This window comes from Bufo gargarizans, chromosome 1, assembly GCF_014858855.1.
Source record: "Bufo gargarizans isolate SCDJY-AF-19 chromosome 1, ASM1485885v1, whole genome shotgun sequence".
Taxonomy (NCBI): domain Eukaryota; kingdom Metazoa; phylum Chordata; class Amphibia; order Anura; family Bufonidae; genus Bufo; species Bufo gargarizans.
In genome coordinates this window covers 449,158,738-449,175,773 of record NC_058080.1, presented here as the reverse complement: position 1 = coordinate 449,175,773, position 17,036 = coordinate 449,158,738, and the positions used below count along the sequence as shown (strand labels likewise).

Here is a 17,036-nt window from a genome sequence, read left to right as displayed (position 1 = left end):
CCAGAGGGGTTAACTGTCGCTGATCGCAGCTCCCTGTCAGAGGCAGGGTGCCGGCTATATGATTCTGCTGCCAGCACCCGCCTCCTGTATTAAATGTTAAAGACGACCTTTCGTGGGTTCAGACTTAGTTAAGTTAGCAGGAGCGGCGCCTAGGGATCTCTCTGCACCTACTATTATTCCTGGGCACCGCTCCGTTCACCCGCTGTGCCCCAGTTACAGTCTTCTGCTCCGTATGCTAATTACTACTATCGGAGCGATGGGGAGGAGACATCAGCATCTCTAGTGGGCGTTCCTTCTAGGAAGCAGGAGACTGTAACTGGGGCACAGCGGGTCAATGGAGCGGCGCCCAGGAATAATAGTAGGTGCAGGGAGATCCCTGGGCGCCGCTCTACATCTGATGCTAACTTAACCAAGTCCAAACCCATAAAAAAGGTCGTCCTATCATTGGTGGCGCAGTGCGCCCGCCGCTCCTCTGCCTCTCTCTCCCCATTGGTGGCAGCGGCAGCAGCACCACAGGCGGTGGGAGAGACTGATTCCTTCTCCCTTGTGCTGCTGAGAGAACATGAGCGCACTGACAGCAGAGCGTGCCATGTTCTGCGATACTAGACTGCGCAGCAGCACAGGCCAGTATTGAAAAAATGGAAATCCCGGTATCGTATCGATACCGGGACAAAAGTATCGATTGGGTATCGAAATTTCGATACCCGCAACAACCCTAATTAAGACAGTGGTAATCAATGCTTCTATATTAAAAAAATGATTAATTCTTTAATACTCCTACACCTAAAATCACTCCCTGTTACGATGAGTGTATTCAGATAATAAAGAAACATATCAGGGTAAATCAGCTTTCTTTGTGGCTCCAGTGAAATCTACAGATCCAGACAGTTTTTTGCACAGCTGTTTGATGATGCCACTGTGCTTCGCTAAGCACTGCAGCCTCTTCACAGCTTACCAAGCACAGCGCCATACATTGTGTAGCAGCTGTGACTGATACTGCAGTCTAGGTCTAGTCAGTTGAATGGGACTGAGCTGCACATACGTCATGCGACCAATAAACATGACATCACTGGCCTAGGAAGAGGCTACAGAGCTCACCAGAGCACTGGAGACTCTTTAAACTGTTGATTGGCGGGGATCCCGAAAGTCTGAATTATCCTGAGGACAGGTTGATATTCTATTCCCAGAAGCATCCTTTAATACCCATTTGTTTATGCATTTAAAGGGGATGTCCAATGAAAAATATTCTACAGTTTTCAAACCAGCTCCCGGATCTAAATACTTTGTCTCCTTTTTTTGTCCTGCTCACTGAGGTGGCCACACATGCTCAGTTTTCATCTTTCAACTGCATTCTGAGCTGTGATAGGGAGAGCATGGACACACACGCCTGAGCTGCAGCAGAAGAGACACTCCCCTTGATCTGTGAGCTTGATATAAATCTAGTAGAGCAATGACTGGGGAGATCTCTCAATCCATGTGAGGTACAGGGATAGTTCTGGCTTTGTTAGAAAGAGCTTCTCATGGAATATCTGATTTTAATTTTTTACATTATTCATGGGATAACCCCTTTAAGGTGTAAAATAAAATTATCTTCCGAACAGATTTGGTAACCATACTGAGGTTTTTACTATGTACAGTACATACTGGGGGTATCAACAGTTAGATTCTAATAAACAGTTTGTCAAAAGAATTGCCCTGTCCATCTAATATATAAAGCTGAGTCTATGTGTGTGTATGTCCGCTAAAGGAATCTGCACCGTCACATTTACAATCACCAAATCTGGCACACAGGTACATTAGGTGTCTGGGAAGGTTTTAGACCAGGTCTCTGCTTTCTAGCACGTACCATTCCTGAGATATTCCCCAAAATTGCATTAGCCAATAGAAGCTTGGTCACATGACCCTTATCAGCCAATAGAAGCTTGCAGGTCCTCCAGCCTCCACAACAGTTTTACTTCAGGTTTCCATAACAACCCAGCCATTTATCTTCACTGCTGTAGGAGAGCTTTAAAGGAATTCTGTCACCAGGATAATCGCTATTGAAGTAAAGCCATGGCCTAATAGCACTTAATATCTTATTTCCAGATGTGCCTTTGTGCTAGCAATATATGCTTTTTTCCTCTGAAAAACAAGTTTATTTGGTATGCAAATGAGACAGTAAGGTACCCAAGGCATGCCTCCTGCCTCAATGTGTCCACCCACCCCTCCTACATCACATTCAAACCATAACTCTGCCCCCTTTTCCCTGCTACCAGCATGAGGGTGTGCCTGTGCTCCTTCCAGAAAGAATGACGCCCCTCTGGGCACCTTACTGGCTCATTTGCATACCAAATAAACTGGATTTTCAGAAGATAGAAAACATCTATTGCTGGAACAAAGGCACATCTAGAAATAAGGTACTAAGTGCTATTAGGCTATGGTTTTACTTCAATAGCGATTATCCTGGGGACAGATTTGCTGTGGAGGTCACAGTTCAGGGGGCAGGTAGGGTGGCCATTCAGGCCACCCTCAAAAGATGGACTTAAAAACCCCGCCCCCAGATCCCACTAAGCCACACTCTGACCCTGTTAGACCACGCCCCCTCCCACTCCGCAGCCGACAGGAATTGAAAAAATGGTAACAATCAACTTCTGTCAGCTGTAGGGGTGGGAGGGAGGGTGACTTTCTCCCTGCAGCTCACGCTCAGACAGCACAGTACTGGTGTCTAAGAGTGAGCTGTTCAAAAGGACATCCCTGTGTCTGTCCAGGCCCTGCACCGGACAGAGGACAGGGAGTCTGAAAGCTGGACTGTCCTGCCTAAAACCTGACCTTTGGCCACCCCAGGGGCAGGCTGCTGTGGAGGTCACCATTAAGGAAACGGTCGGCTATGGAGGTCAGTTTTAAGGAGCAGATTGCTGTAGAGGCCACTGTTAAGAGGGCAGGGTGTTGTAGAAATCACTGTTAAGGAGACGGACAGTATCACTAATAAAGGGGCGGGCCGCTGTGGAGGTTACTATTAAAGGGGTGGGCGCTGTGGGGAGGTTTCTGTTAAGGGGGAAGGGAAAGGTGGAGGTCACAGTTAAGGGGACGGTCTGCTATTGAGGTCAGTGTTAAGGGGGGGAAGCTGTAGAGGTCACTGATAAGGGGGAAGGGTAATGTGGAGGTCACATTTTAAGGGAACGGACTATGTGGAGGTCACTTGTAAGGGGGCGGGTTATTATGTAAATCACTGTTAAGAAGACGGGGTACTATGGAGGTCACTAATAAAGGGGCGGCCACTGTGGAGGTCACTGTTAAAGAGGAGGGCGCTGTGGATGTTACTGTTAAGGGGGTAGGCCGCTGTGGAGGTCAATGTTAAAGGGGCGTGCACTGTGAAGGTCACTGTTAAGGGAGGAGGGGACTGTGGAGGACACTATTAAAGGAACAGTGGGGTACTGTGAGGTCACTGTTAAGGCAGCGGGGAACTGTGAGGTCACTATTAAGGCAGTGGGGTACTGTGAGGTCACTGTTAAGGCAGCGGGGAACTGTGAGGTCACTATTAAGGCAGTGGGGTACTGTGAGGTCACTATTAAGGCAGCGGGGTACTGTGGAGGTCACTATTAAGGCAGCGGGGTACTGTGGAGGTCACTGTTAAGGCAGCGGGGTACTGTGGAGGTCACTGTTAAGGCAGCGGGGAACTGTGAGGTCACAATTAAGGCAGTGGGGTACTGTGAGGTCACTGTTAAGGCAGCGGGGAACTGTGAGGTCACTATTAAGGCAGCGGGGTACTGTAAGGTCACTGTTAAGTGAGTGAGGTACTGTGGCTGTCACTGTTAAAGGGTCAGTCACTGTGAAGGTCAAAGTTAAGGGGGTGGGCAGCTGTGGAGTTCCCATTTTAAGGAGACGTGGCACTGTGAAGGGGCAGTGTTAAGGGGTGGGGGCTGTGGAGGTCACTGTTTTGGGGGCGGGGTGCTGTAGATGTCACTGTTATAGTAGATACTGTCAATATCTTTTAACGACACACACAAACATTAAATTAAATAGATGAAATATACCTGTGCAAAGCCGGGTCCTTCAGCTAGTGTTGTATATAATATACATCTATTACTCTCTAGAGATAAGGGGTTAAAGCAAATGCTACAATTACTGTACACACTATGCAGTATTCCACATCTTTGTCAGAATGTCATTCCATGTTTTCATGTAGGAATTACAGGGGTTAAGGACGAAACATACGTGACTAGAGCAAGCAAATGGCTGACAAAGGCAAAAGAAATCTGATTTGCTAAATCGGAATAATGACAAAGTGACCTTGTAATAAGAAGAGGCTTACAGGTCTGACCATTGATTGATGTGTGATGTAGCTAATGTATTCTTTAATTTTACTTTCTTTTGTTCACTTAAAAAATAAGCTAAATAAGTAATTACAATTTTGATTTAATCTCCAGCCACTGTATTAGTTTTTTCTTTATAAAGCCTGTGTTCTGTACCACACTTCTTGTAAGTTACAATGAAGAACTGTAAGAATATGATGTATTTCAATCAGATTGAAAGTCTACACATCATGGTAACTTTATTTATCTCAAAACTTTATTTAAATATAGGAGTAGTCTCATATCTACAGAAACACTTAAAAATACATTCACTGACAAAGGAGAAGTGGTGCAGGACCAGTGGGATGTCACTATGTGAGGGGGTAGAGAGAGGTTAGTGACTTCTCTTCCTCTACAAGTTGTCAAATACTAGGAGCTGGAGTCCGTTCCTTATACTCACTCCCTGTAATGTCCTCTGATAGTCCATAATAGCCATCTAGTCGTGCTGGGAGTTGTAGTTCTCTCTTCTTATAACTCTCTACCCATAATGTCTACTGATGCCCTATCATAACAGTCTGGACATGCTGGGAGTTGTATTTCTTTTCTCTTATACCCGTCTCCCTATGATGTCCTCTGATAGCCCATAATAACCTCTTAGAAATGCCGGAAGTCATCCATCTGCAGCAGACATATTCCCCACATCAAAATGGATGCTGACCTGCAAAGCGGACGGTTGAGCCAGAACCCAGAGGTGGAAATTGGGTAAGTATGATCACCACCATGGTTCCTTACACGATTTGAACTAGCACCTTATGCAGCAGGTGCCTGCTGGGGATGCGGGAAGTTCCTGGGGGGGGGGGGGGAGTTCTGATATTTGGGCCCAATAATTTATAGTTATACCCCTTATGTCTGTAAATGTAATGCTGATATACGTGATTGCAATATTAGAGTGAAAGAATACATTTATTGGTGAAAGGTGTACAAGTAAAAGGAGGCGCTAGTACCCTGTTGGGCAGACACTTTTGGGCATGGAGGCATAAAGGTTCCATGTGGTATCCTGTGACATATTTGCCCACAGATGTTACAGCTGGACCTGTACTGAACATACTGAAATATGGCATCCCAACTGGGCCATTAAACGCTTGAGTGGCAATAAATCTGGCGAACAGGCAGCTCAAGGATATGTTGCAATCTGGTGGAGACAATCCTGGGAAATCCTTGTTGTATGTGGGCAAGCATTATCCTGCTGAAAAATGTCAGGTAGAAGCTCTGCTACGAGAGACCGCAGGATATGCTGCCCATATCACAGTCAATTTCCCTCATATCACTATCCCTGAACATCACACCAACAGTATTAACAGGATTAAAGCGCTCCCAATGTGGCCTCCATACTCAAACCAAACTGTCATCAGATCCCAAACAGAACCTAGATTTGTCACTAAAGAACATACATTTACAGTCTATACCAGTCCAGGTTTCTCAAACACCACTGCAAATGAAGACAACAGCGGCTGGCTGTCAATGGTAGGTTATGTAATGGGCACAGTGTCACTAAATTTCCTTCTGCTAAGCCCTGGAAAAGATCTGAGCAGAGACAGGGTGTGTAATAAAGGCGCCACCTGTATGTGGACGGTAAACAACTAAACTGTGGGAGCTGCTGGAACTTATTGGCGGATCAAACAATACTCTCTACTGGTGGTCTGTCGCCATGTTTGTGCGTGTTCTCAAGTAACCACTGCTCCCAACACCTCCTAACAGCTAGGTCAGAAAGGCCTAAATGGAAGGCAGTTGATTCAAAAGACCATCCTGCTTCTCTCAGTTCAATAGTGCACCCTTGTCAAATCTATCAATTGGGTGAAATGTCCTAGTCGTTGAGGTACATTACCCAAAAGTTGCATCTGAAAGCCTTTTTATAGGGCAGTGGGGGGAGTACTTTTACACCCTTTTGTGGCAAGATGCAGTTTTGAATCAGACTACACCTGTAATAATTTAGATATCTGCTGGGACATAAATGCATGCCGTGTTTTTCATCAGATTTCTATCTGGATGCATAATTATTATTTTTTTGGTCAATGAGGGTGCTTTAGTATTATCTACTATCCATGTGTGGTGCTTACAGTAACTTATAAAGCAGGACAACCTAAGATCTAGTCACATCATGTTTATGGCCTATATTAGAAGCTCCACTTGGTCAACAAACAATGTGACATTCTTTTTTGACAGTCTTTGAGGCTACTTTCACACATAGGTTTTTGGTGGCATTTTCTACACCTGCATTTTTGGTGTGTTTGTTTGCATTAAAAATACCAGTTTCAGCTGTTACTTTAACAGCTGAAACGTAAACGTCAACGTAAAAATCTGTGTTAAAGTATAGACTTTTCTACAATTTAAAGGGAACCTGTCACCGGGATTTTGTGTATAGAGCTGAGGACATGGGTTGCTAGATGGCCGCTAGCACATCCACAATATCCAGTCCCCATAGCTCTGTGTGCTTTTATTATGTACAAAAAACGATTTGATACATATGCAAATTAACTTAAAATGAGTCCTGTATGTGAGATGAGTCAGGGACAGGACTCATCTCTGGTTAATTAGCATATGTTTCAAATCAGTTTTTTTACACAATAAAAGCACACAGAGCTATGGGGACTGGGTATTGCGGATGTGCTAGCGGCCATCTAGTAGCACATGTCCTCAACTCTATACCCAAAATCCCGATGACAGGTTCCCTTTAATTCAACCGCAGATGTATATAATTTTATTAACATACAGCAGCAGAATATTTTTGTGTTTTCAACTTTTTGTTTCTTTATTTTTCAACTGTATGACAAACATAGAACATAGAAACATAGAAACATAGAATGTGTCGGCAGATAAGAACCATTTGGCCCATCTAGTCTGCCCAATATATCTGAATCCTATGAATAGCCCCGGCCCTATCTTATATGAAGGATGGCCTTATGCCTATCCCATGCATGCTTAAACTCCTTCACTGTATTTGCAGCTACCACTTCTGCAGGAAGGCTATTCCATGCATCCACTACCCTCTCAGTAAAGTAATACTTCCTTATATTACTTTTAAACCTTTGCCCCTCTAATTTAAAACTGTGTCCTCTTGTGGTAGTTTTTCTTCTTTTAAATATGCTCTCCTCCTTTACCGAGTTGATTCCCTTTATGTATTTAAAAGTTTCTATCATATCCCCTCGGTCTCTTCTTTCTTCCAAGCTATACATATTAAGGTCTTTTAACCTTTCCTGGTAAGTTTTATCCTGCAATCCATGGACCAGTTTAGTAGCTCTTCTCTGAACTCTCTCTAGAGTATCTATATCCTTCTGGAGATATGGCCTCCAGTACTGCGCACAATACTCCAAGTGAGGTCTCACCAGTGTTCTGTACAGCGGCATAAGCACTTCACTCTTTCTACTGCTTATACCTCTCCCTATACACCCAAGCATTCTGCTTGCATTTCGTGCTGCTTTATTACATTGTCTTCCCACCTTTAAGTCTTCTGAAATAATTACTCCTAAATCCCTTTCCTCAGATACTGAGGTCAGGACTGTGTCGAATATTCTATATTCTGCCCTTGGGTTTTTACGCCCCAGGTGCATTATCTTGCACTTATCCACATTAAATTTCAGTTGCCAGAGTTCTGACCATTCTTCTAGTTTTCCTAAGTCCTTTTCCATTTGGCGTTTCCCTCCAGGAACATCAACCCTGTTACATATCTTTGTGTCATCAGCAAAAAGACAAACCTTACCATCGAGGCCTTTTGCAATATCACTTATGAAGATATTAAACAAAATTGGTCCCAGTACAGATCCCTGTGGAACCCCACTGGTAACATGACCTTGTTTTGAATGTTCTCCATTGACTACAACCCTCTGTTGCCTGTCACTCAGCCACTGCCTAATCCACTCAACAATATGGGAGTCCATGCTCAATGACTGCAGTTTATTGATAAGTCTTCTATGTGGGACAGTGTCAAAAGCCTTACTAAAATCTAGATATGCGATGTCTACTGCACCTCCACCGTCTATTATTTTAGTCACCCAGTCAAAAAAATCTATAAGATTTGTTTGACATGATCTCCCTGAAGTAAACCCATGCTGTTTTTCATCTTGCAATCCATGGGATTTTAGATGTTCCACAATCCTATCCTTTAATAGGGTTTCCATTAATTTGCCTACTATTGATGTCAGACTCACTGGTCTATAGTTGCTCGATTCCTCCCTACTACCTTTCTTGTGAATGGGCACGACATTTGCCAATTTCCAATCTTCCGGGATGACTCCTGTTACTAATGATTGGTTAAATAAATCTGTTAACGGTTTTGCCAGCTCACCACTAAGCTCTTTTAATAATTTTGGGTGTATCTCATCAGGCCCCTGTGATTTATTTGTCTTCACTTTAGACAGCAAACTTAGAACATCTTCCTCTGTAAAGACACATGCATCAAACGATTTATTAGTCATCCTTTCTAGTGGAGGTCCTTCTCCTTCTTTTTCTTTTGTAAAAACTGAACAGAAGTATTCATTAAGGCAGTCGGCTAGCCCTTTATTCTCTTCTACATACCTTCCGTCCTTTGTTTTTAATTTAGTTATTCCTTGTTTTAATTTCCTTTTTTCATTTATATATCTGAAGAATGTCTTATCCCCTTTTTTCATAGACTGAGCTAGTTTTTCTTCTGCCTGCGCTTTAGAAGTTCTTATAACTTGCTTGGCCTGTGATACAACCAGGAAACTGGTAACAGCTTAGGAACTATAACCTACAAATCTGGAAGACTTAAAGGGGTTTATTTTCACCAAGTACTCTAGCTCCTATTCCTCCTTGGATTGTGATTTTTCCATTTTACCTCATTTGCAGTTTTCTCTTATTCCCCATACTTGAATCCTACTTCTTGGTTTCTCATATGACTGCTGTCCCATCATGACTTAGGGCAACATGCTTCAGCAGAACATGTGACACTAACAGTTCATTTTCTATTCCACATAATCAAACTGCTCTGTGTAACTGGATTTAGAACAGACACAACTTTTGCTAATGTCCATCATTTTTGGAGCTGTCCATTGTCTATCTGTCTGTCCATCCATAACTGACACTGCACCTAGAAGAGCGGTTAATGAAGGGAAGGAACATGTGTGTCCTGTATTACAAGACTCCACTCCAATCTAAACTGATTTGCCACAGGACACAATGGTAGGATAATAAGTTTAGAATAAGGAAGTTTTGATAAATGTTATTTGGGGAAAATTATATAACAGCGATATGTTTTGGGCAGGATACATTTATATTAGTGGCACAACCCCTTTAACTACATGATCATATATGGTTACTTAGTAGCATTCTCCCATGGAAGCAATGCTTCTAGAGGAGAGTATCTTTGTAAAAAAAAAAAAAGAAATGACGTTTTACAGCATATAATGGCATGTATTGTAAAGCAATATACATATTTACCCTTGACCTCTCTTCCAGTTTGGTCATCATTACAACGGTGGCACTACGTTGTTCCCACATCATTCTCCAAAAATCTCCAAAGGTTTCTGGGAGAGGTCCTTGTGTTGCTATATAGGCATTTTGCTTTCTGTAACCATCAATGTAATTGGAGTTTATATAGTCACTTCCTGGTATGCCTGGAAAACAAGAAGGGGCAGGACTGATTGTAATGATCCATATAAAATCCTTTAATGCAAATAATTTCCTATTTCTTGTCAAAGCCCTCGTTGGAAATTATGAGTTGGAAAGAATCCATTATGACAGTATTTCCATTTAGAAAATATACCGCACTGCTATGGTTTAAATGGGCTGAAAACAGAAATGCTGGTTCATTTATAGAATAAGTAATATTTCAGAGGACCAGTCACTGAACTATTCCTTCCATGGTCATTTATGTAATTTAACATAATACTGTTTATTACAATAGTTGGATGAAAAAAAATGGTATAGTGACTACAAGGCAGATAAGGTTGGGTTCACACCAAGTTCAAACATTATGCTTGATGGAAGCATCTAAAGTACTAGTGGAGGTATAGCTTAGATTTAAGCATTAAACTGTACACTGCATTTATAACGCATATATGTTTTGTTTTGTTTTTTGCATACAGTTGTAATAAAAAGCATAATGAATTCAGTTGAGACATAGCTTTACCAAAGCACGGTGACCAAATGGGTACCATTCTTTTGGCATATATATGGCTAAGGCTACTTTCACACTCGCGTTTCGTCATGGATCTGCAAAAACGGATCCGCTTGTATTATCTGTAACATAGCCAAGACGGATCACATCTTGAACACCATTGAAAGTCAATGGGAGACGGATCCGGTTTCTATTGTGCCAGATAAAACTGATCCGTCCCCACTGACTTACATTGTGTGCCAGAACGGATCCGTTTGGCTCAGTTTCATCAGACGGACACCAAAACGCTGCAAGCAGCGCTCTGGTGTCCGCCTCCAAAGTGAAATGGAGACTGAACTGAGGCAAACTGATGCATTCTGGGCGGATCCTTTTCCATTCAGAATGCATTAGGGCAAAACTGATCAGTTTTGGACCGCTTGTGAGAGCCCTGAACGGATCTCACAAACGGAAAGCCAAAACACAAGTGTGAAAGTAGCCTAACATAAGTTTAAGGTTGTGTCAGATAGCCTGGCTCCTTCCTTGTAGAAAAGTTACAGTGCCTATGTCTATTATACCTATGTAATTTAAACTAAATTCTCTTTCTATTGCATAAAACATTTTACAAAGGAAAATGTTAATATGTTCAATCTATCCTTCTTATAACTGACCACTTAAACAAGGTAATGTTGGAAATCAGTGATGGCCAGTTCGCATTGTTCGCCCGCAAACATATGCTGGCCGCCATCTTCTTTCACAAGTCCGGCGAGGCACAGGTAAGCCCTTACCTGTGCCTGTGCCGCGAGCCGGTCTGAAAACTAATGCGGTCACCGGGAGCAGGCAGTTCCGAGAACAGCCCGATGAAGGCCCCCGTGGGCTATTCTCGGAACTGCCTGCTCCCGCTGACCGCACTTGTTTTCAGACCGGCTCACGCACAGGCACAGGTAAGGGATTACCTGTGCCTCGCCGGACTTGTGAAAAAAGATGGCAGCCCACATATGTTCGCGGGCGAACAATGCGAACTGGCCATCACTGTTGGAAATAACTTCTACCTGCATCAGTAGTGCTGCATTTGGCCTGAAAACTAGTGTTTGACACCATGAGATCTCCTAGTGCTTATAATTTTTATTCCTTGACTGGCTTTAAAAATAAAAAAAAATCCCTATTCAATGACAGCAATGGTAAGAAATGTCAGAGCAACTGACATAGATAGCTATGGGTAAATGCATGGTAACAAACAGCCTGTTTGAAAACACACTGCAGTCAGACTTGTCATGATTTTCAAAATTAAAAACAGTTCCACAAATTGTCCCTTATTGGGACAGGTGTCTGCTTGTATTTAAACACACACGGTGGTATCGGATATAAGAAATGTCTTGTTCTGAAAAAGCGGTCCAAAAATTATGCCTTAACTGGTGCAGATCCCTGCCCATGTCTATACACATAAAAGGCAGCATCGGAAGAAACAGTGGCTTATTCTGAACAAGCGGAAAAAAAATTATGCCCTAATGGAAAATGTTTTTTGGATAGAAATAGAGGCCTAACTGGATGTCCACTAAGTGCGACCAAACTATACACTGCCATTAACATAGTAAAATACATGGGTACTTATAAATGCTAGAATAATTTCAACAAGTTTATGGGAAACCGCAAAAGGCCCAACTGGATGTCCAGTGGGTGTGTCAAAAATATACCTTTTATGCTACTGTTCATGCACTAAAATACACTTATTGCACATGTATAACATGTAGAAAAATGAAAAAAAAAAATAAAATGGGAAAGAAAAGCTGGCTTCTGTACACAAAAACAAATAGTGTAATTTGATTTATGGTTTGTGAATAGCTCCAGCAGCCACACAACTAACTGCCTCTTTCCTGTCTCTACTGATAAAACCTGACTTTCTATCTAGTAATTCAATCTACTCAACTAAGGCTACTTTCACACTTGCGTTAGGAGCGGATCCGTCTGGTGTCTGCACAGACGGATCCGCTCCTATAATGCAAACGCTTGCATCCGTTCAGAACGGATCCGTTTGCATAACTTTATTTCAGATCTGATTTTTCACTTCGGAAAACTCAGATCCGACAGTATATTCTAAACACAGAAGCGTTCCCATGGTGATGGGGACGCTTCATGTTAGAATATACTGAGAACTGTGTACACGACTGCCCCCTGCTCCTGTATTTAACTTATTGGTGGCCAGTGCGGCCCCCCCTCCCTCCCCAGTATTAAATATGACCAGTGCGGCCTCCCCCTCCCTCCCTCCCCAGTATTAAATATGACCAGTGCGGCCCCCTCCCTCTATATTTATTGGTGGCCGGGCCAGTGCGGATTCCAAGTATTGCCTATAGCACAGACCTGTCACTTACCAGTAGGAGGAGCGCCCGGCCGGTCAGACATCGCAGCTCTTCAGGTAAGTATAATGCTTGTATTTATTGCCAAGTAACCATGGCAGCCAAGACTGCAATAGCGTCTTGGTTGCCATGGTAACCGATCGGAGCCCCAGCGATTTAAACTGGGACTCCGATCGGTACTCTCCTCTGCCACCAATGATGGGGGGGGGGGGGTGATTTTAATTAGGGGGGGAGAGGGGAGGCCGCACTGCTCACAATACTTGGAATCCGCACTGGCCCCCGGCCACCAATAAATATAGAGGGAGGGGGCCGCACTGGTAATATTTAATACTGGGGAGGGAGGGAGGGGGAGGCCGCACTGGTCATATTTAATACTGGGGAGGGAGGGAGGGGGAGGCCGCCGCACTGGTAATATTTAATACTGGGGAGGGAGGGGGAGGCCGCACTGGTCATATTTAATACTGGGGAGGGAGGGAGGGGGAGGCCGCCGCACTGGTAATATTTAATACTGGGGAGGGAGGGGGGCCCGCACTGGCCACCAATAAGTTAATTACAGGAGGAGGGGGGGGGGGTCTGCCCCCTGCTGCCTGGCAGCATCTGCCAGGCAGCAGGGGGCAGTCATGTACACAGTTCTCAGTATATTCTAACATGAAGCGTCCCCATCACCATGGGAACGCCTCTGTGTTAGAATATACTGTCGGATCTGAGGTTTACGATGTAACTCAAATCCGATGGTATATTCTAACATAGAGGCGTTCCCATGGTGATGGGGACGCTTCAAGTTAAAATATACCATCGGATCGGAGAAAACTCCGATCTGATGGGGACTCCTGACTTTGCATTGAAAGTCAATGGGGGACGGATCCGTTTGAAATTGCACCATATTGTGTCAACGTCAAACGGATCCGTCCCCATTGACTTGCATTGTAAGTCTGGACGGATCCGTTTGGCTCCGCACGGCCAGGCGGACACGAAAACGCTGCAAGCAGCGTTCGGGTGTCCGCCTGCTGAGCGGAACGGAGGCCAAACGGTGCCAAACTGATGCATTCTGAGCGGATCCGCATCCACTCAGAATGCATTGGGGCTGTACGGATCCGTTCGGGGCCGCTTGTGAGAGCCTTCAAACGGAACTCACAAGCGGAGCCCCGAACGCTAGTGTGAAAGTAGCCTAAATACTTCTTTTTCTGGACCATCAGAGACGTAGCAGACACTTCCTATCACCCCATCTTGGGTCATGTGATCCTCTGTCTTCATCCTCCCTGCACTATTTCCCACCATAGTATATTGAATTTTAAATGTAAAACGGTGGGACCCGTTTTGCATGATTCATCCGATGCCATTCGTTTGGCAGAAGAATTTTTGCGAAATTCATTTTGAATCTGTATAGTGTAGAATGCAGTCACTGATCTCTAATAGATCCCCTTCCCAACGCTGTTTGCTGTGTTTTATATACAGGTAAGCAAAGGAATGATTTGCTGGTATGTGGCTTTACACTCTTGTTCACAAACAAAAACTCAGATGGGCTATGCAGCCTGTGCGCTATATAATCAATAGCAGGGTAATGATTTTTGTCTATATATAATGTATAAGTCGTTTGTAATAAAGATCACCAAGTGAGTTATTGTAGATGTAAACAATTTACTTGTCCCTTGATCAATAGAACGTTAAAGGAAACTCTCGAGCCGTAAACAACAGTTATTTTCATGCTGATTATTTGTGGAAATATTCCGGGCATGGCAAGACACTTTACTGGCAATGCTGGAAATGTATTGAATCACTAAAGAAATGGAGCTGAATGTTTTTGTAGCTGGAGGGTGCCAGCTAGCAGTGCAGTGTATCAATATTATTAGACGTAGAATTATCTGCCTGCAGTGCTAGACTGGAGCATCTTGTTACATGAGCTTCACAATGCCGAGGAATGGCAATTCACCTTTGATGATACTCCCACTACTCCATTACAATAGAGGTCCGAAGTTAGTTATTATTTGATAAAACATTTAAAATATAATACACTGTATTATTGCAACACTGTATTGATGTAACTATTATATATATTTATTATATATGATATACATATGATATACAGTAGGAAGCCCTATCTCGAATTCTAGAGTCCTCTCAGCTTAAATTATGCTGCTGCTGCTATTTAAAATTCACTTTGTGTTGATTCATTGCTTAATATATCTTTTTAGTGGTCTGGGTATGATTTTAGGCTTCTTTTACATATGCAGCATGGCAAACAGTCTGCCACAGTTCTCTGGATCTGGCCTAGCTGAATACAGCCCATCACCACCAGTGCCCATTGACTATAATGAGGAACTGGTGGGAATTTGGCCACTCCGTGGCATGAATGCCTGGATTCGGGTACACAAAAACTGTTACGTGCAAGCCATTTGTGTCTGGCCGAATCCCAGCATTTAGGTTGAGGAGCAGCAGGGTTCCCCTTCGGATCCCATTATAGTCTATGGGGTCCAGCAGGCACATGACACTACCTGGCTATGCTGGATTCAGAGAACTCTGGCAGGCTGTTTGCCGTGCCACATATGTAAATCTAGCCTTAGCGATGCACAGCATCAAACCTACCGCAGTCAGCACATGGCTGGGGACAGGTCCTTACTACATACTGCTTATACAAGAAATTTAGAAATCGTTTGATACCACAAAAGCGAAGTAAAAAGTCTCATATTTTGGCATGCGCTAGGTTTGTGGTATAATTTGCATCTTTGCACACTTCCCAACCTATCAAAAGTGTTGAAAAAAGGGGTGGCAGTATGAGTGGGGACAGCTATGGTCTGACCGATTTACCATAATTTACACCAAAAACTGGTATGAATTATAGTTCAAAAATACACCAGCACAGAGCTTATGTAGATTTGATTTTGGTAATTTGTCACCCGTTTTACGCTACCCTATAAATCAGTAAATACTGGTGACAGAGACCCTGAGCAAAACTCTGGGTCACTAAATTAAATTGATCCAGCCGTATTGCTAAAATCTGCATTGAGCAGCTCCAGCGTGTGGGAGGAGGAGTAGTATTTAAAGTGTAACTGTCACATATATTTTTTTTCATTTCCTAGTTTATTAGAGCTAGGCATGTATAACTGAAATCATTTATCAATAATTGCCAAAAGGTCTGTAAGACGGCTCTCCATGTGAGCGCGGCTTCCTGGTCCTCACATAACATTTCATCTCCTGTGCAGCAGTGCAGTAGTGTAATTACAAGTACTCGCTCCATTCACTTGAATGGAGCGAGTACTTGTATTACATTGCACTTTCCAGACAGGGTGCAGTGTAGTAAAGAGGAAATGGCGCCCACAACAACTGATTGGAAAGGGTTCCGGGTGTTGGACCCCACAGATCAGATATTGATGACCTATCCTGACAATAGGTCATCAATATTAACGGCTGGACAGCCGCTTTAAGGAGGCAAATGAAATAACTAATTGTAGGAATAATCTTTTAATCACACCAGTATTAAAATAAATGATAATGCTGTTTCTATTTTAAAAATCTATGAATACAAAGCAGCAATATCACAATGGCATCTGACCTCTGGTGGCCTGCCTATGCTATCACAGTGTTTCCTTCCTATGTAGAGGAAGCAGTCTCCGTCCAAAGAATAATCTCCTTTAAAAATGGATTAGCTGGAGTTGTAGGAAGGAACGCCCGCCTCATATATTGCTTTAGTTTTGCAAGATGCATAATTTAGAAGTAAAAAGAATATTCATTTTTCATCCCTGGTATCACAGATCCAGTGATTAGCAGTCAATCACTTACAGAAAGCTATCATGCAAACTATCAAGAGAAACCCATGCCAAACTAAGATGCTTTTGATTTATACAGCAGTAGAGATATATCAAACATTATTCTGGCAAGGAATTGTACAGATTAGAAGAATAATGAGCAGATGACCTTGGTCGACTTGGTCCATGGCTGATATATAGGCAGAGAATATGACGGAGCGTTCAAACTATAAGCAATAAAAGACTTGAGATAAATCATTTTTGCATTTACCGTAAAGACGTGATGTGGTTGGTGCAGGTTTATGTGAAAACTAATAACGCACATTTTAAAGAGCAGGCCATATGATAGCTCAGCACATTATTTGTATAAACTTTAAAAGCCATTTAGTAGGCACCCAGTGTAACGGGATTGGATGGGGAATGTCAGTGCCTGTACAGCACATAGACATGAAGATTACAGCCTTGATTACACTGAACTGGCATTGACCTCCGGTTTAACCCATCCGGATTCACAATAAATGACATTCCTGTAGTCACACTAAGTGTGTAGTGTAGAATA

General features: G+C 43.1%; 1 protein-coding gene across 21 annotated transcripts in view; it reads right to left on the bottom strand.

The window, feature by feature from the left end:
• The window catches only part of PTPRD (protein tyrosine phosphatase receptor type D), a 368,228-nt gene that overhangs the window by 45,801 nt on the left and 305,391 nt on the right, over window positions 1–17,036 (bottom strand). For all 21 annotated transcript variants that reach the window (XM_044272365.1, XM_044272440.1, XM_044272372.1 and 18 more), the window contains one exon: window positions 9,726–9,901. In XM_044272365.1, the coding sequence (XP_044128300.1) occupies window positions 9,726–9,901 (176 nt within the window). The remainder of the gene's footprint in view (window positions 1–9,725; window positions 9,902–17,036) is intronic.